This window comes from Hemiscyllium ocellatum, chromosome 1, assembly GCF_020745735.1.
Source record: "Hemiscyllium ocellatum isolate sHemOce1 chromosome 1, sHemOce1.pat.X.cur, whole genome shotgun sequence".
NCBI lineage: Eukaryota > Metazoa > Chordata > Chondrichthyes > Orectolobiformes > Hemiscylliidae > Hemiscyllium > Hemiscyllium ocellatum.
Window position 1 is genome coordinate 150,495,377 of NC_083401.1, and position 22,353 is coordinate 150,517,729.

Genomic DNA, 22,353 nt, shown 5'->3' on the forward strand with positions numbered 1-22,353 from the left:
GAATTGGTTAACAGGAGCAGTCTTTCAAGGAGGAGAATGAGGACAATGGGAGGAGGAAGCTGCTGTTGGCCATGACTGCTCAGCTGTGATAAGCATCTCCAGCAGGACAGAACTTCATTTGAATGTCATTCCAGTAAAAGAGAACTAGATGCAGCAGATGCGTTGACCGAAAAATATTTGGTCATGATGCTCAAACTTAGTTTGCATTGATAACGTGAATTGAAGCTGTTATTATTTTTATTTGTGTTCTTTTTACTTTCTGTAAATAAAAGTCCATGATTAGATTTGTCCTATTGTTTCTAACTCTGTGATGTTCCCATACTGGAAAATTACAAGCTGTGGGTCTCCTGTGGACACTGGGGATAGGTTAGCAATGTCTTAGAGGGTTTTCAGATGGGATGTACCTACATATAGGTAAATGTTTGGCTCGGTGGTTAAGCTGTAATGAGGATGAGGGATTGGGATTGCATGTGTGATGACATGTCAGCCATGTCGACAATGTGCCATGGGTAGCGTATTTCCAGGGCTGCTGTGCAGTGGCTTTGATGGGGCGTAGTGCTGGACTACCAGCACTGGTCCAGATGCACAGCAGCTTTTATCAAAGATGGTGCAGATGTGAAATGTCCTGGTCTTTTGGTGGATGTCTGCTGAGTGGTGTGTTGTTCTGGGAATGGAGCAAGATGAAATTGGGCTGAAATCAGACATGATGCACCCTATATGGGAATGGTAGCTTGTAAATACGACTTTGGTAAGATAACATGGGAGAACGTGTTTGGCCTTGCAGTGAAAACCCTCAAAACAAAGCTTGATGTAATTTGGCCTTAGCCAAGAAATACAGGATTCAGCCAATACAATAACTGCTGCACTAATTTTAATATTCTGTCCACTATTCTGACCTGCCAGCTTTTTTTGTACAATTGCATTTTTTTTCTTTTGGTTTGATATGCCTTGCTCCTGCCTAATTAATTGACCTTCCCACTTCCTATCTTGCCTGTTTTGGGAGCAGAAGATTCTGCATATCATTTTTGACACACAAAAGCCTAATATCTCAGATATCCTTCTCCCAGTCTACTGCCTGCAACTGAACAAATGTATTTGTGAATTTAATGTTTGTATTTTACCATGAGAAAAGTAATATTCCCTGACTTGATCTCAGCTCACCCTCCGTCCCTCCCTGATCCTGTCATATCCTCAAGTCCCACAGCCCTCTGTGATATCTAGACTTAACTACTTATGTCATCTTGAGCACTTTGATTTTAATGTCTTCATCATTCAGTAGCTTACATTGTATGCTCTGAAATTTCCTCCTGGACTTTTCTGCCTCTTTACCTTGCTTTCCTTTTTAAATTCTGAATTCCCTAACCAAACATTTTTGGTCATTGATCTAATATATTATGTGACCCTTCATTTTGTGAGGGGTGTTGTGAAGATCATCATATTCATGTTAAAAGTGATTTATAATTTAAGTTGTTGATACACATGGTATTGTTTCTGAATGATCTGGGATCACATTAAATATGACACACTCTACTGTCAAAATACAACAAGAATGTTTTTCTTCTTTAATTGTAAAACTCGTGAGAAACATTTACTGAATAAATGGAAATTTCACAGATTATTTCTCATAAACGGAGTTCTTTCACATTATTGGCAACAGAGTACCACATACTAATTAATCATGACTGCGGTATTTGCTTTCTTTTTTTCTTTCCTCATTTTTCATGCTTCTAAAATTGCCTTCCCATCCTTCACAGCATAAAGGTTCACACAAATTATATCAAGTGTGCTTCTGAAGTACATGTCTGTGTTCATTCCTTTTTAAATGAACTTTCTCTTTCTCAAATTTTCTTATCCTCATTACTGTATCAGCACTGTTTTTGTTTTTGCCCAGGCATCATCTGTCTTTATACCAATAGTTGCCCATTCTGTTGTGTCAACTATTTGACCCCTGCTTCTCATTTTCAATTCGCAATTTTATTATGCAAGTGGCTTTTAGTTGTTAATGGGTTCACATCGCAACTCCTCTTCCTAGTTCTTCATGCTTTGTTGCAAGAGGAGATGACAAGGACCTTCAGTAGAGGCAGAAAATGGAGGACTTTAGCTGGCTAATGATAGAATGGGGATTGTTTAATGTTTATCATCATCTGGAAGAAAAAACCTTTTGAGATGGAGGCATGAGGAAAAAAAAACATTATGAAGGAATGTTGAGAAAGGAGCAGTTGAACTTCCATGGGGGAAATAGCAGTATACCAAATTCTAAGAGAGGCGAAGTCAATTAATACTTTGGTGGCTGGAGTTAGAGCAAACAGTAGCAGGTTTGACTAATATGGCAAAAATAGCTCTTCTTTAGGAACTACTGACAATTTTTGACATATACAAATTAAATGTACTGTTAGAAGATAGTAATCTGTGATTGAAGTTACTGATTATCACTAGTCAAGTTGTAGATATTTTCACTCCTTCCAATTAAATTTAAAACTTCGATGCATCATAAGATAAATGACAAATGTTAATCTATATGTAATATATAAAACTGCTTTTGTGTATGTAATGAAATAAACTGTTCCCTGTTTGTTTGTTGGAAAAATCCTCAAGTGTTCTGTCCAAATAGTGGAATGATACCTTGGACCATGTGGTATGCGAGATGAAAGCTCACCCACTCCATGGAGTTGAGCGTGTGTCTCTATATAGAGGATCCACTATTCTGTCTACATTATGTCTCAAAGGAACTGCAACCCTGTTATGCTTTAACCAACCTTAATGATACATCCCATAACGATATCTGGTCGGCATGAATGAGTTGAACCGAAGGGCCTGTTTCTGTGCTGTACATCCCTATGAATCTATAAAAGCATTGAATTTATTCAATAAACATAATAAATCTGTCTTTCTTTTGTGTTATCATGATAAAGTTGATAAAGAGCACTGTCTATTTCTAGTCCTACCACTTCACTGATCCCAACCTATCTTTAAGTGTTTTACTCAATTACCAATATGGTTCATTAATACCTTATCCATATTCAGTCCAGAATAAAAAGATTAATCAACCAGGTTTCTTAGAAGAAAAAAGCAAAATTATTGATTTGTTGCAATATGACTTAATCAACAAAGATGCAAATCTGATTAACACAGTTAAAAATGAGAGTGTAAATATTTACTGTTCTAATATCCTCAATGTGTACAAAAACACCAGTTATGAAAAAATAAAGAAACTTCATATGCAGTTATTAAATTTTGGAAAAGAAAACACAATAATTATTACGTCTTGGAAAATGAAAGGACAGAATGTGAAATGTTCTGGACCGTATAAGGTTATCAGACTGAAAACCTGTAGATGGGTCAGTAGGTACATGCAATTGTAACTCTGAGACATCTCAGATGAAGTTTGTTGAGCAGTCCTCTCGAAGGGTTTCAATTAGATTAGTTTTTTTCGCTTATTAGGTCTTGTATAGGATACCCGAGGGAGTATGGCATTGAAAGATGGCAAAGCCTGAGTTGTGTTGAGCCTCAACTTGCAGGCTATACCCCCAACCATGTCAAATAATCACATTCCTGATCTCCCTAAACCCAGACATGTGATATGGGTCCGAATCATCAGCTGAAATAATGTGATTTCCAATAAAGCTGAGTCGTTAAGTCATGTGACTTCTAAAAGTGTCTTTGAAAAAATGCTCCCTCAGATATCTGGTTTTAATAATAAGTCCAGATATCTCTTCAGAGCCTCAAATAAACTAACTTTTACAATCCTTCAGCTATGAATCCTCAAAAAGAAGAGCCTTCATAACTATTTAATTTTTAAAACATTGTTTCATGCAACTCATCTTCTTGAACACTTCATATTTATTTCTTGATTAAGATAAATGGACAGGTTGGAAACAGAGTAGGGAACATGATGAGGAAACAGCAAAAATAGTTGACAGAAAATGCCAAGTAGCAATTAGAGAAGTGCAAAATGAAGAGGCAAGAAATGGATAAAGTGATAAAATGCAAGAAGGACCAGACCAACACACCAAGTGCATTTGAGGAAGCTTTCATCTCTGCCTTCATAATAACACATCATAATTTTACATCAGATTAAGAGGATGATATTGGCTGGCGATTAACATATGTGCAAAAAAAGGAAATAAATCACTTTTAATGTTCCGCTCTAACCTTGTACTCTTTGCTACCTTCCCCCACCCTCCTCCCTGACCAATCACCTCTATCCCAACCCCCATTCACTCTATGCTACTTTCTCCCCACCCCCAGCCTCCTGTCATTTATCTCTCCAACCTGCAGACACTCTGCCTCTATTCCTGATGCCCGAAACGTCGATTTTTCCTGCTCCTCGGATGCTGCCTGAATTGCCGTGCTTTTCCAGCACCACTCTAATCTAGACTCAATGCACGGACCAATAAAGACAAGCATACTGATTAGAACAACAGTCTTTCTGCAAATTCAACCCAAACTCTGGGTCAGATATGTAGATGACACATTTGTAATCATTAAAAACACAGAAATAGAAAGCACACACTGGATCATCAGTGCCACACTCTCAGGATTCAGATTCGCTAGAGAGGAAGAAAAGGACAATCAACTCCCATTCCTAGACATGATGGTACAGAGAATGGAGAATTCACCACAAAGGTATACAGGAAAACTACACACACAGACCAAGTCCTGAACTATGAAAGCAACCACCCCAACACACAAAAGGAGTTGCATCAAGACACTGTTCAAAAGGGCTACAACGCACTGCAGCATACCAGAACTGCAAAAAGAGAAAGAAGAACACCTCTACAATGTATTCGCCAAAAACGGATACCCGCGCAATTTCATCAACAGATGCCTAAGGGAAAGACAACGGAATAAGGACATGCCACAACCCAAAGGACTAGCCACGTTACCATACAGCAAGAACATTTCTGAACTGACAGCCAGACTACTACAACCACTAGGACTCATAACAGCACACAAGCCAACAGCCACTCTCAGACAACGACTCACCAGGACGAAGGATCCGATACCCAGCATGAGCAAAACCAATGTAGTGTATAAAATCCCATGCAATGACTGCACAAAACACTACATAGGACAAACAGGAAGACAGCTAATGATCCGTATCCATGAACACCAACTAGCCATGAAATGACACGACCAGCTATCCTTAGTAGCCACACACGCAGATGACAAGCAACATGAGTTTGACTGGGACAACGCTGCTATTATAGGACAAGCCAAACCAAGAACAGCCAGGGAATTCTTAGAGGCATGGCACTCATCCACAGATTCTGGCAGCACGGTGGCACAGTGGTTAGCACTGCTGCCTCACAGCACCATAGACCCGGGTTCAATTCCTGCCTCAAGCGACTGTCTGTGTGGAGGTTGCACATTCACCCCGTGTCTGCATGGGTTTCCTCTGGGTGCTCTGGTTTCCTCCCACAATCCAAAAATGTGCAGGTTAGGTGAATTGGCCATGCTAAGTTGCCCACAGTTTTAGGTGAAGGGGTGAGTGTAGGGGAATGGGTCTGGGTGGGTTGTGCTTCGGCAGGTCGGTGTGAACTTGTTGGGCTGAAGGGCCTGTTTCAACACTGTAAGAATTTAGATTAGATTAGATTAGATTACTATCAACAAACACATCGACCTGGACCCAATATACCGGCCACTGCAGCAGACAGCTGGAACTGACAACCGGAAGCGGCAGAGACAAACCACTATAAATGATGGAGGAAACATCACAGAAGCGCTTCACAGGAGGCTCCCAAGCACTGAGGATGTCACCTAGACAGGGGACGAAACGTCTGCAACACACATTCCCAGCTCGGCGAACAGAACCACAACAACGAGCACCCGAGCTACAAATCTTCTCACAAACATGGAGCAATATTTAATCTTTCAACAAACATTGAAAACACCATCAATGATACTGAAATATAGGGAATGATTAATGAATTTTACATTGCTAATACTCTGAATAACTTACCAAACACCTGAAGAGACTGGTTTAGCTGTAAACGTTGGTTCTGAGGATTTTAAATTGCGGAAATAGAAAATGTTTTTTAAAGCAAATCATTTGGTGAAAAATATAAATCTTGTTAAACCAAATAAAGTATAACAAAGCAAACTGAAATTAGGCTATTGTGAAAAGTGATATTTTCTGTTAAATAATATTTTTGTATATAATTTTCGTCCAAGTTCAAGTTTTTGAGTTTGTTACAGGCAGGATTAAAGTCCTTAATTGTATTTTAATGTGTAAGAAGGTAATTTAGATGAATTGTTGAAAGAAACCTTTTAGGCATAAAAACAAAAAAAGTCCTGCTGAGTTGAATCCTGTGGGATCCATTGATCTCATGTCCTCTCTGGTTGAGTAGCTCATTGACAAACTCATACATGAAGGTTTCTGACTGGGATACGACTCATAGAATCTTACCTACCCCATGTCTAATCCAATTCTTTCGGACAGGAGGGCAAGATGATTGTGGGGTCAAATTTGTAACCATTTGAGGGCCAGGAAGCACTGATCAGAAACAAAGTATTAACCTCCATGTGCTTCCCATTTCTATTAAGGTACTTTTTTCTCTGGCTAATCACAACTTTGTTAACTTAACTGAATTTATATTGTTTTTCTTTTTAAGCTGCATTTTGGGGAGACATTGCCTTAGATGAAGAAGACTTACAACTGTTTCAGATTGACCGAACAATCGATTTATCAAAACACCTGTTAGACAGAATTGGACATACAACAGGTAATCCATGTTGCATGCATGTTGACGATGTATTTTTTCCAAAAGAAACTTTAAATGGAAAAAGTGACTCAATCTCCATTTTCCGGGTTCATACCATTGAAAATGTAACTTGCTGAAAGCCAGCTGATATTTGGAAGATTATAGTGCTGTTATTTAACACAATTCATAAACCTTCACCCTATTAGAAACTACTAAAAAAATTTTGAAAATGCTTTTTAAAATAATATGACGAAGTTATTTAATTATATGTTTAGTACTTATGTGTGCATGTATAGGATAGAAGAATGCATGTGCTACTGCCTTAGTGATTTACCAGGAAGCCCTCACATTCAGCATCTTTATTCTGCCGAGTTGGCTGATCTCAGTTGAGGTAGAAATAGAGACGTAAGTGGCATTAGCACCTCTAGTTGCAGTAACCTGGTGATCTGCTGGTGGAAGGCATGTATGGATATTGTTATGACACGGTGGTGAACCTTTCTAGTCATTAACCCAAACACCCAGAAGAGCTCACCTTTGTCTCATAATCTGTTAAAGTATGAATGACACAACCCCCAAATTCCACTAATTAAAGACAAAGAAAATCAATTTATTCTTTAACTCTAAAAGTGAACACTAAACAACAACTATTTACAACTCTAAGTCTTCTTTCTCTTAACTGCTTGTTATCTGCCTCTAACTCTATAACAATACACTGTTTCAATGATCACTCATCGTAAAATTACATCAACTTAACTGCCATTGTGTGGTTTTAAAATTGTCTTCAGTGTCTGTCTTCCTCTGGTTGTAGATCTCCCTGGAGTGCCTTTGGTCTTTTGCTGTAAAGACGTTGCATGTGATAAAGGTACCTTTGATAGAGAGTGTTTTACTGGCAGTTACTCTGTTGATGGCAGTTGGTCTCATTCTAACTCTCAAAATGTCTCTTCTTTAAACCCCAAACATCAGATCCTTTCATTGATTCGATGTTGGCAAAACAATAAATTCAAAATCGATTAGGTTTTTGTATCCTGGGGCATAGTTTAAACTAATTAAGTTTGTATGGGTTGTCAACACAGCAACCAACACTCAGACATTTGTTTCACAGCCAAATGTTACATATTTTCAATTTTCCAGTGCACTCTGATGCTGCTAGTCAGTCACATGACAGATGCAAGATCTCACTGCAAAACAGCTTTTAAAGTACAGCACATGCCTTCAACCTCATAACAATGTCAGTAGAGAACAAGATTGGGTCAGGCTGACAGATCTCCAAAAGTCAAATAATTTGCTGATATTCGGGGTGGGGGAGAAGTGAGAATGGGAGGCAATTTTAATCCCAAAAAACAGGTGCATTAAGGTTGGGTGAGATTTATTTTTTTAAAAAAATAAAAGTTTCAAACCAGAATGCAACTCAGTTGCAACTTGACCATGTTTACACCAAAGACAGATGTGCCAAGGAGCTGTAAGCCAAAGTGCTCACAGGAAAGAGACTTATGATATCAGAGAAACCTATTTGGAATCTCAGACTAGATTGAAATAAAATTCCAAGGTTACTACTCGCTGTCTGACAGTGACATTGATGGAGTCAATTGCGAAGGAATTGAGTTTGTGATAATCACCAATAAAATAGCTTCTGCCTTACCATTATCATGTTAATGATCCAGGATAATGCTCTGTGGACACTGGTTCAAATCCCATCACAGCAGCTGGTGGAATTCAAATTCAATTAGCAAAATTTGGAATTGAAAGCTAGTCTCAATGATGATGACATTGAAATTGCATTTGATTATTGTAAAATCCCATCTGATTCACTAATGTCTTTTAGGGAAAGAAATTTGTAATCGTTACCTAATCTGACCTACCTGTGACTACAGAGAAACATGACAGTGGTTGACTCTTAACTGGTCTCTAAAATTGCTTTACAAGCCACTAAATACAGGAACATTAAGAAACGGGCAAGGAGTGTTAGCCTTGCTAATGATGCCCACCTTCCACATAAGAATAAAACCCATGTTGAAGGAAATTTCTGCTTATCGAATTTTGGCTGTTGGACATTTCAAAGAAGCCTGGGAAGTTAGAGACACTGGGGGAGTGTACATGTGGAAACTATTGCTGTGTTGTCAGGGGAATAGTATGTAGAGTCTGAGCTAAAATTCTTGGGGTCTACCAGAATTAACAATGTAGGAACAGGTAAAGAAGCTACTATAGTTAATTTTCTGACTGCCAGAGGATGTGGTGGAGGCTGGTACGATTACAACACTTAAGAGGCATTTGGATGGGTATATGAATAGGAAGGGTTTGGAGGGATATGGGCCAGGTGCTGGCAAGTGGGACTAGATTGGGTTGGGATATCTGGTCGGCATGGACGGGTTGGACTGAAGGGTCTGTTTCTGTGCTGTACGTCTCTATGACTGGGTAAATAAGAATGGACCCTGCTGAGTATAAACTGACAATGATGGAGTGGTGTTGAAATAGTTGAGGTTGCTGCAAAGTCAAGAATAATGAGGTGGGGGTGGAATTTGTCTTTGTCACAGTCAGATAGGATGTAATTGAGACTTGTAATTGTAATTTGATGAGAGTTCTTTCAGTACTATGGCAAGGAGTAAGCCTGATTGGGGGGTTCGGACATAAGATGGGTTTTAATGGGGGTCACATCCACCAACTGAAGAGCTGACAAGCATTCCAGGTTGCCTATTTGCAGGTAGAACCACTGAATGAAGTGCCAACCCCATCCCCAAGAACTTCCAGCCAGTCAGAAGCAAGTACCTATTCATTGCTTGGGTGTGCCACTGGAGAACGATGGCTGCTCGTCTACCTATTAGACCCTAGGCCACAGGTGTACACTGGTGAGTCAAGGTGCCTCAGATGCAAGGACAAGTGGTGGCTCCCAGCACGCCACCTCCTCAGGCACCCCCTACCCTTCAATGTTGGCTTCACTCATTAAGGCATTAAATGTCTTCTGAAGGAAATTCCAGGATAACTGGACTTTCAGTTTTCCTGGCAAAATATCTCCCTCTTCCCTGTCTATTAAATCCTTAATGTCAATAGATGAGGAAGTTGGACTGGTACCAGGTTTATTTTGTGTGAAACCGAACATAAACAAGAATTCATGCATTTTGGAGAGGGAGCAAAGGAAATTAACAGAACAAGTGGAAAAGAGGAAGGAAATAAAATGGTCTATTGGCTGAACGAACATCACAAAGTTGAATGCAATCTTCAAATTTTTGCTTGGATTCTAACACTGCTCTTGTACAGTGTGTAAGTTAGTTATGATTAGAGTGGTGCTAGAAAAGTATAGCAGGTCAGGCAGCATCTGAGGAGCAGGCAAAAGCCCTTCATTAGGAGTTATGCTTTATTAGAAATTTGGTCAGCTTTCATCTTCATTTATGGGCAATAATCTTGAGAGGGAATGAATTGATTGGTATTGAGGTGGGTTCAGTAAAATGCAGACGATCCACTCAGTCACATTACCACCCATTTAGTGAATTTTCTCTATTCAACATTTGCCTGCAGGGTAAGTCCCAATCCTAAGGCAAGGTTTTAGCCATACACTGCAATGAACACGTCTGATTCATGGCATTTCTGATTTTAAGTCAGTAGTTAGTATACAACATCTAAAGTCTTGTTTAATTCATCAAGAATCCAGGGTGTGTGTCCTGTTCAAAATTCATTCTGGCACTGACATGATCAGAACTTAATTTTGTTGCTGGTTGTGGGATTTCCCTTTGAAAACTGGCTGCTACATTTGTTAAACAGCAAAGCACTTTAATGAATTCATTATACATGAAACATTTTTACAGATCATTGAGAGGTTTCACGGTGAATTATGTAAATACAAGTCTTTTTATAAACAATGATGGTATTTATACAAATGACTTTTTTTTCCAGGTGACAGTAAACATAAATATATTGTGAATGCACCTTAATCAAAATGTATATTTTTCCTGGATTCTAGTACAGTAGTCTGACAGTGAACTATTGAATTCCCTACAGTTTATTTACATCTTCCTGTACTTGGGTGGGTGTGCAATCTTGTTTGTGGTTTCTTAAAAAAAGATAAAATAATCCTAGTGTTTTGCCGATGAAAGATTGAATACATTTTGCTTAATAAAGTAGTTTTGAAATATGACTGGCATCTGTTATGTGTACAAACATGGTAACAGCTTTGTGCAAAAACACTGATGCGCAAAATGAATTGGGAACAATAATTATCTGGTTTGTTTTAGGTTGTATTGAGTAAGGAAGGAATGTTGGCTGCAAGTTAAAGTAGAACCTTGATGTCCATTTGACACGCAAACAATCTTTTAAATATCTAAACTGAAAGATGGTACTTGTAGGATTGTCCTGAATATTCAGCCTAATGTAAGCTTGAAATCCTGTTTTTGTTAAACCAGCAGCAAGAATATTATCAGCTGTGTTGTACTAACATAGTGACCATTTTAATTCATGATTAGTAAATTGAATAGATTTTAAAAAATAATTAAATCACAGCTCTTGAGTCAGTTGCATGTCTTCATAAGTGACTGTTTCTGCTTGTTTATTTAAAGGTGGATCTGGAGAACACAAAATTTCCAAAAGGAAAGGAACGATTTACCAACTTATAGACCGGATCCTAAGGTTGGGATTAGGTAGGAAACCTTCAAATAACTTATTTTTGTTGTCCACAATGAATGTCACTCATAAAATATTTCCACCTTTTGAATATTAATTGTCAAACTTGAAATTGTGCAAAATATATTTTGTATTTTCCCATTTTGAAACTGAGCAATATAAAGGTGATTTCAAAAGATGTGTAGAATCATAGGTCATTTATTTATTTGTAATATGCTTTGAATAGAAACAGTCTGATGTCTCAGTGAGCAAATTCAATATTGAGCTGTATAAATCAGGAAGTTACAACACTCTGCCTCTGTATATATCCAGCATTCACCCTTGCTGAAGGTATATGTTCACAACTGTATGTGGATAGGTGAGGAGGTCTTGTGATGTAATGGGTAGCATCCTTGTCTCTGAGCCTGTACATTCAAGTCTCAGCATAGTCCTTGATAGTCAAGGAAGGTACGATCATAATGTTATTGAGCAGGTTCATCACCAACCTTCTGACATATGCCATTGGCAGGCAGCCTGTAATAATTCTGGTGAGCTGTGGATAGAACGACTATTGGAGCCTCTCCCATCACCAACTGGAGCTTCAAACTTCACACATGCACAAACAACTTTGCTAGACCCAGGAGCCAAGCAAGTCTAAATCCCTGTGGGTTGGGAGCAGTGGTATGAATCTGAAGGTGTGCGAGGTCTGGGTCTTTATGTGGAAGATGAGACTTTCTTCCTCCTGGCTTCGGGTGGCTAGGGTTTGGCAATGGAAATGGCCCAGGACCTGCATGTCCTTGGTAGAGTGGGAGGGAGAGTTGAAGTGTACAGCCACAGGACGGTGGGGTTGCGTGGCATGGGTGTCCCAGAAATAATCTCTGAAACAATCTGCATGTTGGCGTCCTGACTTCCCGATGCTCCAACCTAGCACCACACTCTTGACCTGTCCATTCCACCCTCTACTCTGACCTGTCACCTTCCCACCCACCTTCATCTACCTATTGCTCCCCACTTATGTTTGGGACACCACCCTTATTCCCAATTCCTCTGCCTCCACTGCATCTGTTCCCAGAATGATCAATTCACCGTAGGAAATTTCAGATGGCCTCCTTCTTCAAAGACCGCAATTTCCCCTCCCATATGGTCAACGATGCCCTCCAGCACATCTCCTCCACATCCCGCACCTCTGTCCTTGAACCCCACCTCTCCCAACTTAACAAGGACAGAAGCCCCCTGATCCTCACATTCCATCCCACCAACCTCTATATCATCGCATCATCCTCCACCACTTCTGCCACCTACAAACAGACCCCACCACTAGGGATATATTTCTCTCCCCACCCTTATCAGTGTTTCAGAGAGACCATTTCCTCCATGACTCCCTTGCCAGGACCACGCTCCCCTACCAGCCCTCACCCCACTCCCTGCACCTTCCCCTGTCATCGCCAGAAGCGCAAAACCTGCGCCCACACCTCCCATCTCACCACCATCCAAGGCCCTAAAGAATCCTTTCACATCCAACAGAAATTTACCTGTACCAATGTCATCTACTGTATCCATTGCACCTGATGTGGTCTCCTCTACATCATGAAGACAGGACGCCAAATTGTGGATCATTTCAGAGAACATCTCTGGGACACCCCCACCATACTGTGGCTGAACACTTCAACACCCCCTCCCAGTCCACCAAGGACCACCTCCACAGCCACACCATAACCACCTGACACCTGGAGGTAGAATGTCTCATCGCCTGCCTTGGGATGCTGCAACCACACGTGGATAATGTGGAATTCACCAGTTTCCTCACTTCCCCTCCACCCACATTATCCCAGCCCCAAGTTCCAACTCGGCTTCGCTCTCCTGACCTGTCCATCGTCTTTCCCACCTATCTGCCCCACCCTCCTCTCCGGCCTATCACCTACCCACCCACCTTCATCTACCTATTGCATTCTCAGCTACCTTCCCTCTAGCATGGTGGCTCAGTGGTTAGCACTGTTGCCTCACAGCACCAGGATCCCAGGTTCAATTCCAACCCTGGGTTACTGTCTGTGTGGAGTTTGCACATTCTCCCTGTGTCTGCATGGGTTTCCTCCTGATACTCTGGTTTCCTCCCATAGTCCAAAGATGTGCAGACCAGATAAATTGGCCATGTCTAAATTGTCAATTAGGTGCATTAGTCAGAGGGAAAAGGGTTTTGGGTGGGTTACTCTTCGGAGGGTTGGTGTGGACCTGTTGGGCTGAAGGCCCTTTTTCCACACTGTAGGGAATCTAATCTAGCCCCACCCCTTCCCCCATTTATCTCTCAGCACCCTCCTGCCTACAAGCCTCATTCCTGATGAAGGACTTATGTTCGAAATGTTGATTCTCCTGCTCCTTGGATGCTGCCTGATCTGTGCTTTTTCAAAACAGCCCTCACCCCCCTGCCCTCTCCAATCTATCTTAAAAAAAAGTTGCTAACATCCTGTTGAGGCTAACCTCATTGTAGGTGAATAATGAGTCAATTAGTTTTATAATAAGCTTAATTGACTGCTAATTATTTTTAGAAAATGACAGATTAGGCCCACCTAGTGTCTCCACAGTTGAAGATACATGAATGGGGGGCTGTAAAATATTGCCCTTTGGAATGGAATGCTTCAGAATAGTGTGTTTGATATTTGCTGTAGCAGCTCACAAATTAAAAATGGCTACTTCCATGAGATGGAAATGAAGGCATACTTGAATTTATATAGTACCTTAACACAAGTTCAAAAACGCCTAAAGCGTCTCTCAACCAATTATCTTTTTCCAAGTTTGTTAAAAAGACCAATGTGCCACTATTGTCAGGACAGAGGTACAGCGTGATGACATGTCTTCAGAAACAATGTGAGGAGGCAATTATTTGGAAAACTAATTTAAACTAATTGTTATTGTGTAGTTGAAGATACACAAGAATTTAATCAGAGATGATATGTTGATCAATGATGTAGTCTCACTCAAAATATTCATGTGTAAAGTATTTTTTATGTTGACATAAATATTTGCAGGCAGTGATCAAAATGCCACCAACAGAGAAAAGAACAACTCAGAAGCTTTAAAGAGAATTGAGAAGAATAGAGTTCCCAGAGCTGCAACATCACGAGCTGAGAGAATATGGCCTGGGGGTGTCATTCCGTATGTCATTGGAGGCAATTTTACTGGTGGGTGTTTCTGATGTTTACTTGTAATTTACTGAAATATTTGTCCTAAATACACTTGTGACTTTATGCATTATTTTGTTTGGGATCATCAATATTAGTTAATTGCTACTTTTAACTTTGCATTGATAAGATTTTTTACAAATATGTAATGCTTTACCCACTTCCCATAATGGGAAAGAAGATCAGTTGAATCTAAATGACAGTTTCTGAATTATGTACTTTTTATAATGAATAGATGTAATTTTAATGCTTTTGGTTTTTTATAACATCAATACAATTGCATTTTGAAAGGCACAACAGTCCCTGGTGCTAATTGTAATTCACCAAAAAAAGATTGTTGGCTCATAAGATAGATACAAAGCCTTTATTTCTGTTTATGGTGCCTTAGGGCAGTAGGACCCAGGTGAGTCATCGCCCTGCACATGCTGTGGTTTCAGTCGTTCCATAAGGAGACCAGATGGTTCCTCTCAAAGTAGGCAGAAAACATCAGACATTTGTTATTGTGGGCTGCACTTTGTTCTTCTACTTACTGGATTTGATTTTTGGGGGCCTTGGAACAGGTTGTTTCCTGTTTGTTTCAATTAAACCAAATGCGAGGGGAAAGAAGATGATTTCTAAAGAAACAAGATGAATTTGCAAAGGAAGCTTGGGCAGTGACTCATTCTGTCGATACACTACATGATGTGTCATTGAAGTATATGTAACAGAAACAGTTCAAAGATAGCCACACATCAGTTAGTTGAGAAGAATGGAAAGACAATAGCTTCAGCACCATTTGGATGGGATGAGAAAAAAAACATTCATGTTCAATGTGATCATTGCTTGAGAGTGTAAAAGATGGATTTCAAATTACAGGTCGTTCTGCTATAGCATGAGTTTTGTTAACGTGATTTCACTGTAATGCGATTGATGAATTGCAAACATTGTTTCTCAAGCATGAACTTTTAAAACTTTCGTTGGTTGTAACGCGATTATATCAACACTTTAAGCATTGTTTCTAAAGTGTGATTTTTCTATACTGTGGGATGGCACAAGAACGCAACCATCATGTTGTAGAAAAACTACCTGTATAGCACAGACCTTGATCGTGCTATTACATATCGGGGTACTGAAGAGCCCAATTCATAAATTTATTGCCTGTTTTGAATAAAACATAATTGCGATTCCTAATAATTTCTTTGATTGGAGAGGGGAGCTCCATGAAACTTGTGTTGTAAATACGACAAAAGTACTTTTAACAATTTGAACTTGGGCTTTGCTTTTGCCAAAACAGTTCTTCTCCTAACAGATGGTCCTTCCCTAACAGATGGTCTTCTCCTAACAGATGGTCCTCTCCTAACAGATGGTCTTCTCCTAACAGATGGTCCTCTCCTAACAGATGGTCCTCTCCTAACAGATGTTCTTCTCCTAACAGATGTTCCTCTCCTAACAGATGTTCCTCTCCTAACAGATGGTCTTCTCCTAACAGATGTTCCTCTCCTAACAGATGTTCCTCTCCTAACAGATGTTCCTCTCCTAACAGATGTTCCTCTCCTAACAGATGGTCTTCTCCTAACAGATGGTCTTCTCCTAACAGATGTTCCTCTCCTAACAGATGGTCCTCATCTGCTGCTTGGTTAATTAATGTTACATTTTGAGATTTCCATTATTATTGCAGATTATTGTGAAGTGTAAGAATAATAACAACAGTATTTTATACTTTGATCCACAAATGCTTCTGTCTAACTTTACATTGCTCTCACTTCTAATTTTTACTTTAATTTGGTTCATGCTTATGTTTATACAAGTATGATAATATCACCATTTTTACTGGATTTGCCATGGTTTAATTCAAGGATTTGTTCTGTGAATATTCAAGTCATCAATGAATTCTTCAATCTCTTATGTTTAGATAATTATTTTACATGCTATTTCTTTATTTTATCCTGAACTTCATTACCTTCTCCTTCACTTTGATTGGTCCTAATTGGTTTAAGTAGATGCTAACCAAAAGTAAACTAATCTCTGCACCAATTGCAACTGATTCTGACTTAATGATTAAAGCTTTGGGACTGATGCCTTGGCCTGATTCACATTTTTGAGGTGAGAACAGTTAAGGGTAGAGGATTTGCAGATGGGAAACCTGGTTGTACAAATTTCCTGCAGTACTCCTGAACTTAATGGCAGGAGATGATTGTGATCTTTGTAATACATTTGCTGCCTGACAGACAGTCACATTATCAAGCTGCAAATTAGCCAGTGAGTGAATTGGAATTAAGTACAACTTTGCAGCAGAGGGTATGGTCTCTGGAGGTCAGAAGATGACAGGGGTTACGGGTGTCGGTTCAGTGATTGGAATTTGACAACACAAGGGTGTTTGGTTGGGGGTGGGGGTGGGGGTGGGGGTGGAAACCAAGCATCTTGTTGGGGTTTTGGGAGGGTTGAGAGCGTCAGATGTCCCAGTGCTTGGAATGAGTTGGCAGTGAAGGTGTTGAACATCACAGCAGTTGGGGTGGAACTGGACAGTGGGCAGTGGAGGGAGATGGACTTTGAGTTGGGGGATGTTTGCCAGTTAGTGGGCATAAGGATGCTAAATGGGATGTGATGAGTAATTGGGAAAACTTGGTGAGCTGATGGGAACTCTGTGCTCCTCTGACCCACAAGCAGTGCACTAATGGTAATTGTCAGATAGAACCAGTCCCTCACATCTCCTCCTTTCAGCTGCTGGTTGCAAGATGTTAAAATAATTTCTTTTAAATATCCAGGCCTTGTGCAGCCTTTTAAAAATGTTGTATGCCCAACCAATCTTGTTAACTGCCTAAATCCCTAATGAGGTTCTACTAAACCTAGAACTGCATGAGTTGGAGTTGTGTTGTCTATTTGTAAGTACTACTCCTGAGGAGCAATTAGAATTTGAGGGTTTTTTTTGCCAGCAAAAACAACTGTCTAACCAGCATGCATTCATGATTGTCAGCATTCATCACCTTTCAATGTGGAATGATAGAATTCATTCTCATTATGCATTTCTTATGCCTTGACTCAATATCAAAAAAATCTTTCATGCTTAAACTCTCAGATTTGTCAAATTAAATTAAGGTTTCAGTTTTTCATTCTGTTACATTAATTTTCATTCATTATTATTGCATAATTGTGTTTCATGGCATTCACAGAAGAACATGTGGATAAATTAAGCTGTTGATACAGATAAGGACATGTTCCAGTTGCTGAGAGCAATTTCGTAGGAATAATATGGGCCATTCAGAATCAAGTCAAACATAAAAGTAACTCTAATTTATAAAATTCCTCCATGTCCTCAGGACATACCAAAATATGTTACAGCTAATGAAGTACTCTTGAAATGTATTACTGTGAAATGTATATTAAACTAAAACTAATTCCTTAATGGCCTGTCATATGACCGAAATCATCCTAATCTCTGTAGAGTTTAACTATAATCCCTGAACCCCATTTGTATTAGTCTGGTAAAATATCTAGTTACTGTTAACATTATTCTGCTAAGAATCTAACTGTGACACCAGAACCAGATTCCAGGTTTTGCTCAGTCTGCTTCTTGTCTAAATATCCTTTGAAACCTAGTTCTTTCAAGAAAGCTGTACGCCATTGTCATGCTGCTGACAATGCAACTTTAAAAGGAATGCTGCAAATTCAGTAAATTGTATCCTCTAAATCCGAGCATCTATGAAAAAGAACCTTAACTGGACACTAACTTTTTAGACAAGGAGGAAAAAGTCATGTGAATTAATATCCATACCTTTGATTTTTTTTTAAGAAAGCTTACTCCTAACTGCAAACTCCTTTTTCTCTTTTTCCCTATTCCAAGCACGCATGTGCACACATGAACACATGTTATGATGATGATCTCCTGATGTTTTAATACATGAATAAATCATACTTTTGATTTAATCCTGAAGAGAGTTTGTTGAGGGTCATTTAATAATTAGACTTCTCAAACACATGGTTTGCAGGTATGATGCCACAGTATATTTCAAAACTGGAAAAAAACCCTTTGCAAACAGACTGGAAAAAATGAAACATCAAGAAATTGCATTTACTTTTTTTCTGTCTCCATCACAGAAGTCACAAAGTGTCAGACCATTTGGAGCTCTTTTGCTGGATATTTGTATGTGTAAAAGTGACCCACTCCTATTCCTGCAAACAAATAATCTCGAGCTTTGAATACTGTCACAAAACCAATAGAGATTTTCTTAATTTAGATGTGTGGTTAAACAGAGGCTGCCTTCTTACTGAGGTGGCTATAAAAGACTTCATGGTAATATTTGAACAAGAGCAATTATTCTGCATAATATTTATCCTTTAACTAACATCTCACAAAAAATAAGTTGCTTATTGACAATTTTACTGTTGTGCCTTAACTCGTGTTTTGTTTCCTATTGTCTCCTACTACCATTAGCATTCCATATGGGCAACATGGTGGATTATTGGTTAGCACTGCTGCCTCTCAGCACCAGGGACCCAGATTCAATTCCAACCTGGGGCAACTATCTGCGTGGAGTTTGTGTATTCTCCCTGTGTCTGCGTGGGTTTTCTCCCATAGTTCAAAGATGTGCAGGTTAGGTGGATTAGCAATGGGAAATGCAGGGTTACAAGGATAGGTTATGGGGGTGAGTCTTTTTGGGATGCTCTTTGCAAACTCAGTGGTGGGCTGAATGGCCTGTTTCCACATTGTATGATTTTTGTATCTTTTGCTCTGTTCCACTAATTCCTCCTCTTCCTCCCCTCCACCCCCCCAAAAAAAATTAACAATAGCTTAATATTCTAGCTTCTTTGATTCTGAAGAAGAATTGTATTGAACTCAAATTTTAACTCAGTTTCCCTCTCCACAGATGCTGCCAGACCTGCTAGGTTTCTGCAGTATTTTTGAATTTTATATCCTGGGCCAAAAACATTTTTAGTTGCACAAAATAAATAGTGAACGATTAGTGCTACTTCACACTTTTGAGTTTCAACTGTTTCCCATCATTCTCTGCATCAGTTGATGAAGTGTAGTTTGTCATTTTCTTTTGTAAAAGCAAAATGCTATGGAGCTGGAAATCTGAACTAAAACCAGAAAATGCTGGAGAAACTTGCTGCCTGACCTGCTTAGCTTCTGCATGTTCTTTTGTGTTGGCTTCGATGCCATGGAATGTATGTGAGATTCTGTTTGTGCTGTTCTGGGAACATGTGATTGAAATATTCACGAAATTATAGTATACTTATGTCAGTTGACGGGCAGTGGCCAGTCTTTACAATTTGAAATATAAGCAAGAAAGTGCAGCTTTTTAAACAATTTCCCCATTCTCTCTTGTCTCTCATTCTTTCATTTTCTCACACTTTCAAATAGAAGAGAAATATTTTCTATTCCGGGTGACTTATGATGTCCTTCTCTGGGTTTTATCCACGTGTTTCTTTGTGGATGGCCACACTTGGCATGATTGAAAATGTGTCTCTTGCTTCTAGCGGTATCACATGTGTTACCTCAGGATCTTTCACTAAGACATTAGAACTTCTGAACTATCATTAGTCTGTGGTTACTTATGATTTTACAAACATACATTGCCAAGAGTACATGACAAGCAATATGCTTGACTCTTAAGATTAAGAATTGGAAATCATATTTGCTGAATTGTTCCTGTAAAGTGCAAAGCATCTTAAAATGAAAAAAAAAATTAAGTTGTAGTAATCATTATTAGTTAGTTTGTGAGAAAATGGAGATGTGGATTCTCCCACCCACTGAGAAGAGAATATTGGGTGTGCAAGGTAGAACTCAGAAACTTTTGTAGAGCAAGAGAGATAAAGTGCTGTTTCTGATTTGTATCATTATTGCCCTTTATTATTTAAGTATAATCAAATACATAGTGTGTTTACAGCTTTTTCTAGAAGAAGTTCTAGATCCAGCTATCCTGTGATAATATGCGTTTCCAAACAGCAAAACACTGTTTCAAGTGTAACAAAATCAGCAACAAGGTGAGTTAGATATCTAAGGGAAATGCTAGAAGACAGAAATATTTTTTACTTCAGGGGATAGAATTATGATTGTTTACTCAAAGATTCATGGTTACTTGTTACCTGCCTGTGTTATATTATCACTTACTGTTAATGTCAAGAAAATTGCATTTATGAGGCAAGGTGTTGTGTTGCTGCTTGTGATCAAATACAGCAAAGCTCCACCAGAAACAGTCATGACATTCTGCTACCTTGGATTGAAGGCAACAGGCAACCTTTCTCTTGATGTTAATTTGAGCAAGCACAACACAAAGGCAACCTGGTGAATAAAACAGGCATGCACAAAGATCAAGCAGGTTGGCAAACTTGAAGATGCTTAATTACCAGGCGTGTATCCTCATGCTGCTGTTGGTCTGCCACAAAATACACGTTTATCAATTTCTATTTCCTGTGTCTATGATGCATCCTTGGCATCACATGTACAGACAAAGTAACAAATGAAGCAGTCCTTTCTAGGATGAGAATGCCAAGTGAATTAGCACTAATCAAGAAAAGAAGACTTCACTGGCTTGGGTTTGTGTATAGAATGGAAATTCTTAAGGATATGCTATACAGGGTGTTGCTTGTACTAAGGAGCACAAAGGAGAACACAACATCCCAAAAGTGTTGGAAAATACAAGGTCTAATGAGAGAGAGGAAATGAAGGAAATCAGTATTAGCTAAATGGGTTTTGGGCGTACTGATTGAATTAAAAGCTGATCAATCCCCAGGTCCTGATAATCTACATACCAGGGTAAAAGAGGAAGTGGCCCTAGAAATGATGGATGCAATAGTGGTCATCTTTCAAGATTATATAATTCTGGAGCAGTTCCTATGAATTATTAAGGTAACCTCACTACGTTCTTTAAAACAAAAGGTAGAAAGAAAACAGGGTATTTATAGACTGGTTAGCTTAACATTGATAATAGGGAAAATGTTAGAGGGCATTATAAAAGATATAATAGCAGAGTAGTTGGAAAACAGTGACAGGATCAAACAGAGTCTGCATGGATTTATGGAAGGGAAACCATGCTTGATAAAACTTCTGGAACTTTTCAAGGATGTAGCTAGTAGAGTTGATAAAGGTGAGGCAGTGGATGTGGTTTACATAGTCTTTCAGAAGGTTTTTGATAAGGTCCCACACAAGGAATTAGCATGTAAAATTTAAAGTGCATATGATTGGGGTAGTGTACTGACATGGGAAAAGGAGTGTTTGGCAGACAGGAAACTAAGTGGGAATAAATGGGTTTTATTTTGAGTGGAGCCAGTAATTATTGGGGTACTGCAGATCTCCGTGCTGGACCCCAGCTATTCACAATATATGTTGATAATGTAAACAAGGAACTAAATGCAGACAACAAATATCTGGGTAGGAGAGTGAGCTGTGAGGAAAATGTAGAAATGCTTCACTGTGATTTGGGCCAGTCGAGTGAGCAAACATATGATAAATGAAGAATAAAGATGAAAAGAGTGATGATTCTGTAGAATTCACTAGTAATTGTTTGAGGTGAAAATATTGAAAGAAAGAGTTAAATATAATTCTTAGAGCTAAAGGGTTTGAACAGTTTGGGCAGTAAACAGGGACATGGTACTGAATTTGATGATCAGCCATGATCAAATTGAATGATGGAATGAGCTTGGAGGGTAGAATGAACCATTCCTGCTCCTACTTCCTATCTTTCTACAAGTGGGAATCTCCAGCTGACGAACAAATCACAGAGGGGCATGAAATGTAGGCAGTCATTCAACACTGCAGCGGATTCTGGTTTCAGAAGCTCCAAAGCTTTGTAAACAAGATGTCAGAAGAGATAATCTTACAACACCAGCAAGGAAAACTTTGTGTGGCATGCAACACGTTTTGTCTTTCTAGAACTGACTTGCTCCCCCATGAAAAGAGGTGCAGC

The 22,353-nt window shown here is 39.2% G+C and overlaps 1 protein-coding gene across 1 annotated transcript in view; it reads left to right on the top strand.

Annotated features, from left to right (window-relative positions):
• The window catches only part of tll1 (tolloid-like 1), a 379,020-nt gene that overhangs the window by 130,810 nt on the left and 225,857 nt on the right, over positions 1 to 22,353 (top strand). Inside the window, exons 3-5 of the mRNA XM_060832796.1 lie at positions 6,615 to 6,725; positions 11,249 to 11,329; positions 14,315 to 14,467. Of these exons, the coding sequence (XP_060688779.1) occupies positions 6,615 to 6,725; positions 11,249 to 11,329; positions 14,315 to 14,467 (345 nt within the window). The remainder of the gene's footprint in view (positions 1 to 6,614; positions 6,726 to 11,248; positions 11,330 to 14,314; positions 14,468 to 22,353) is intronic.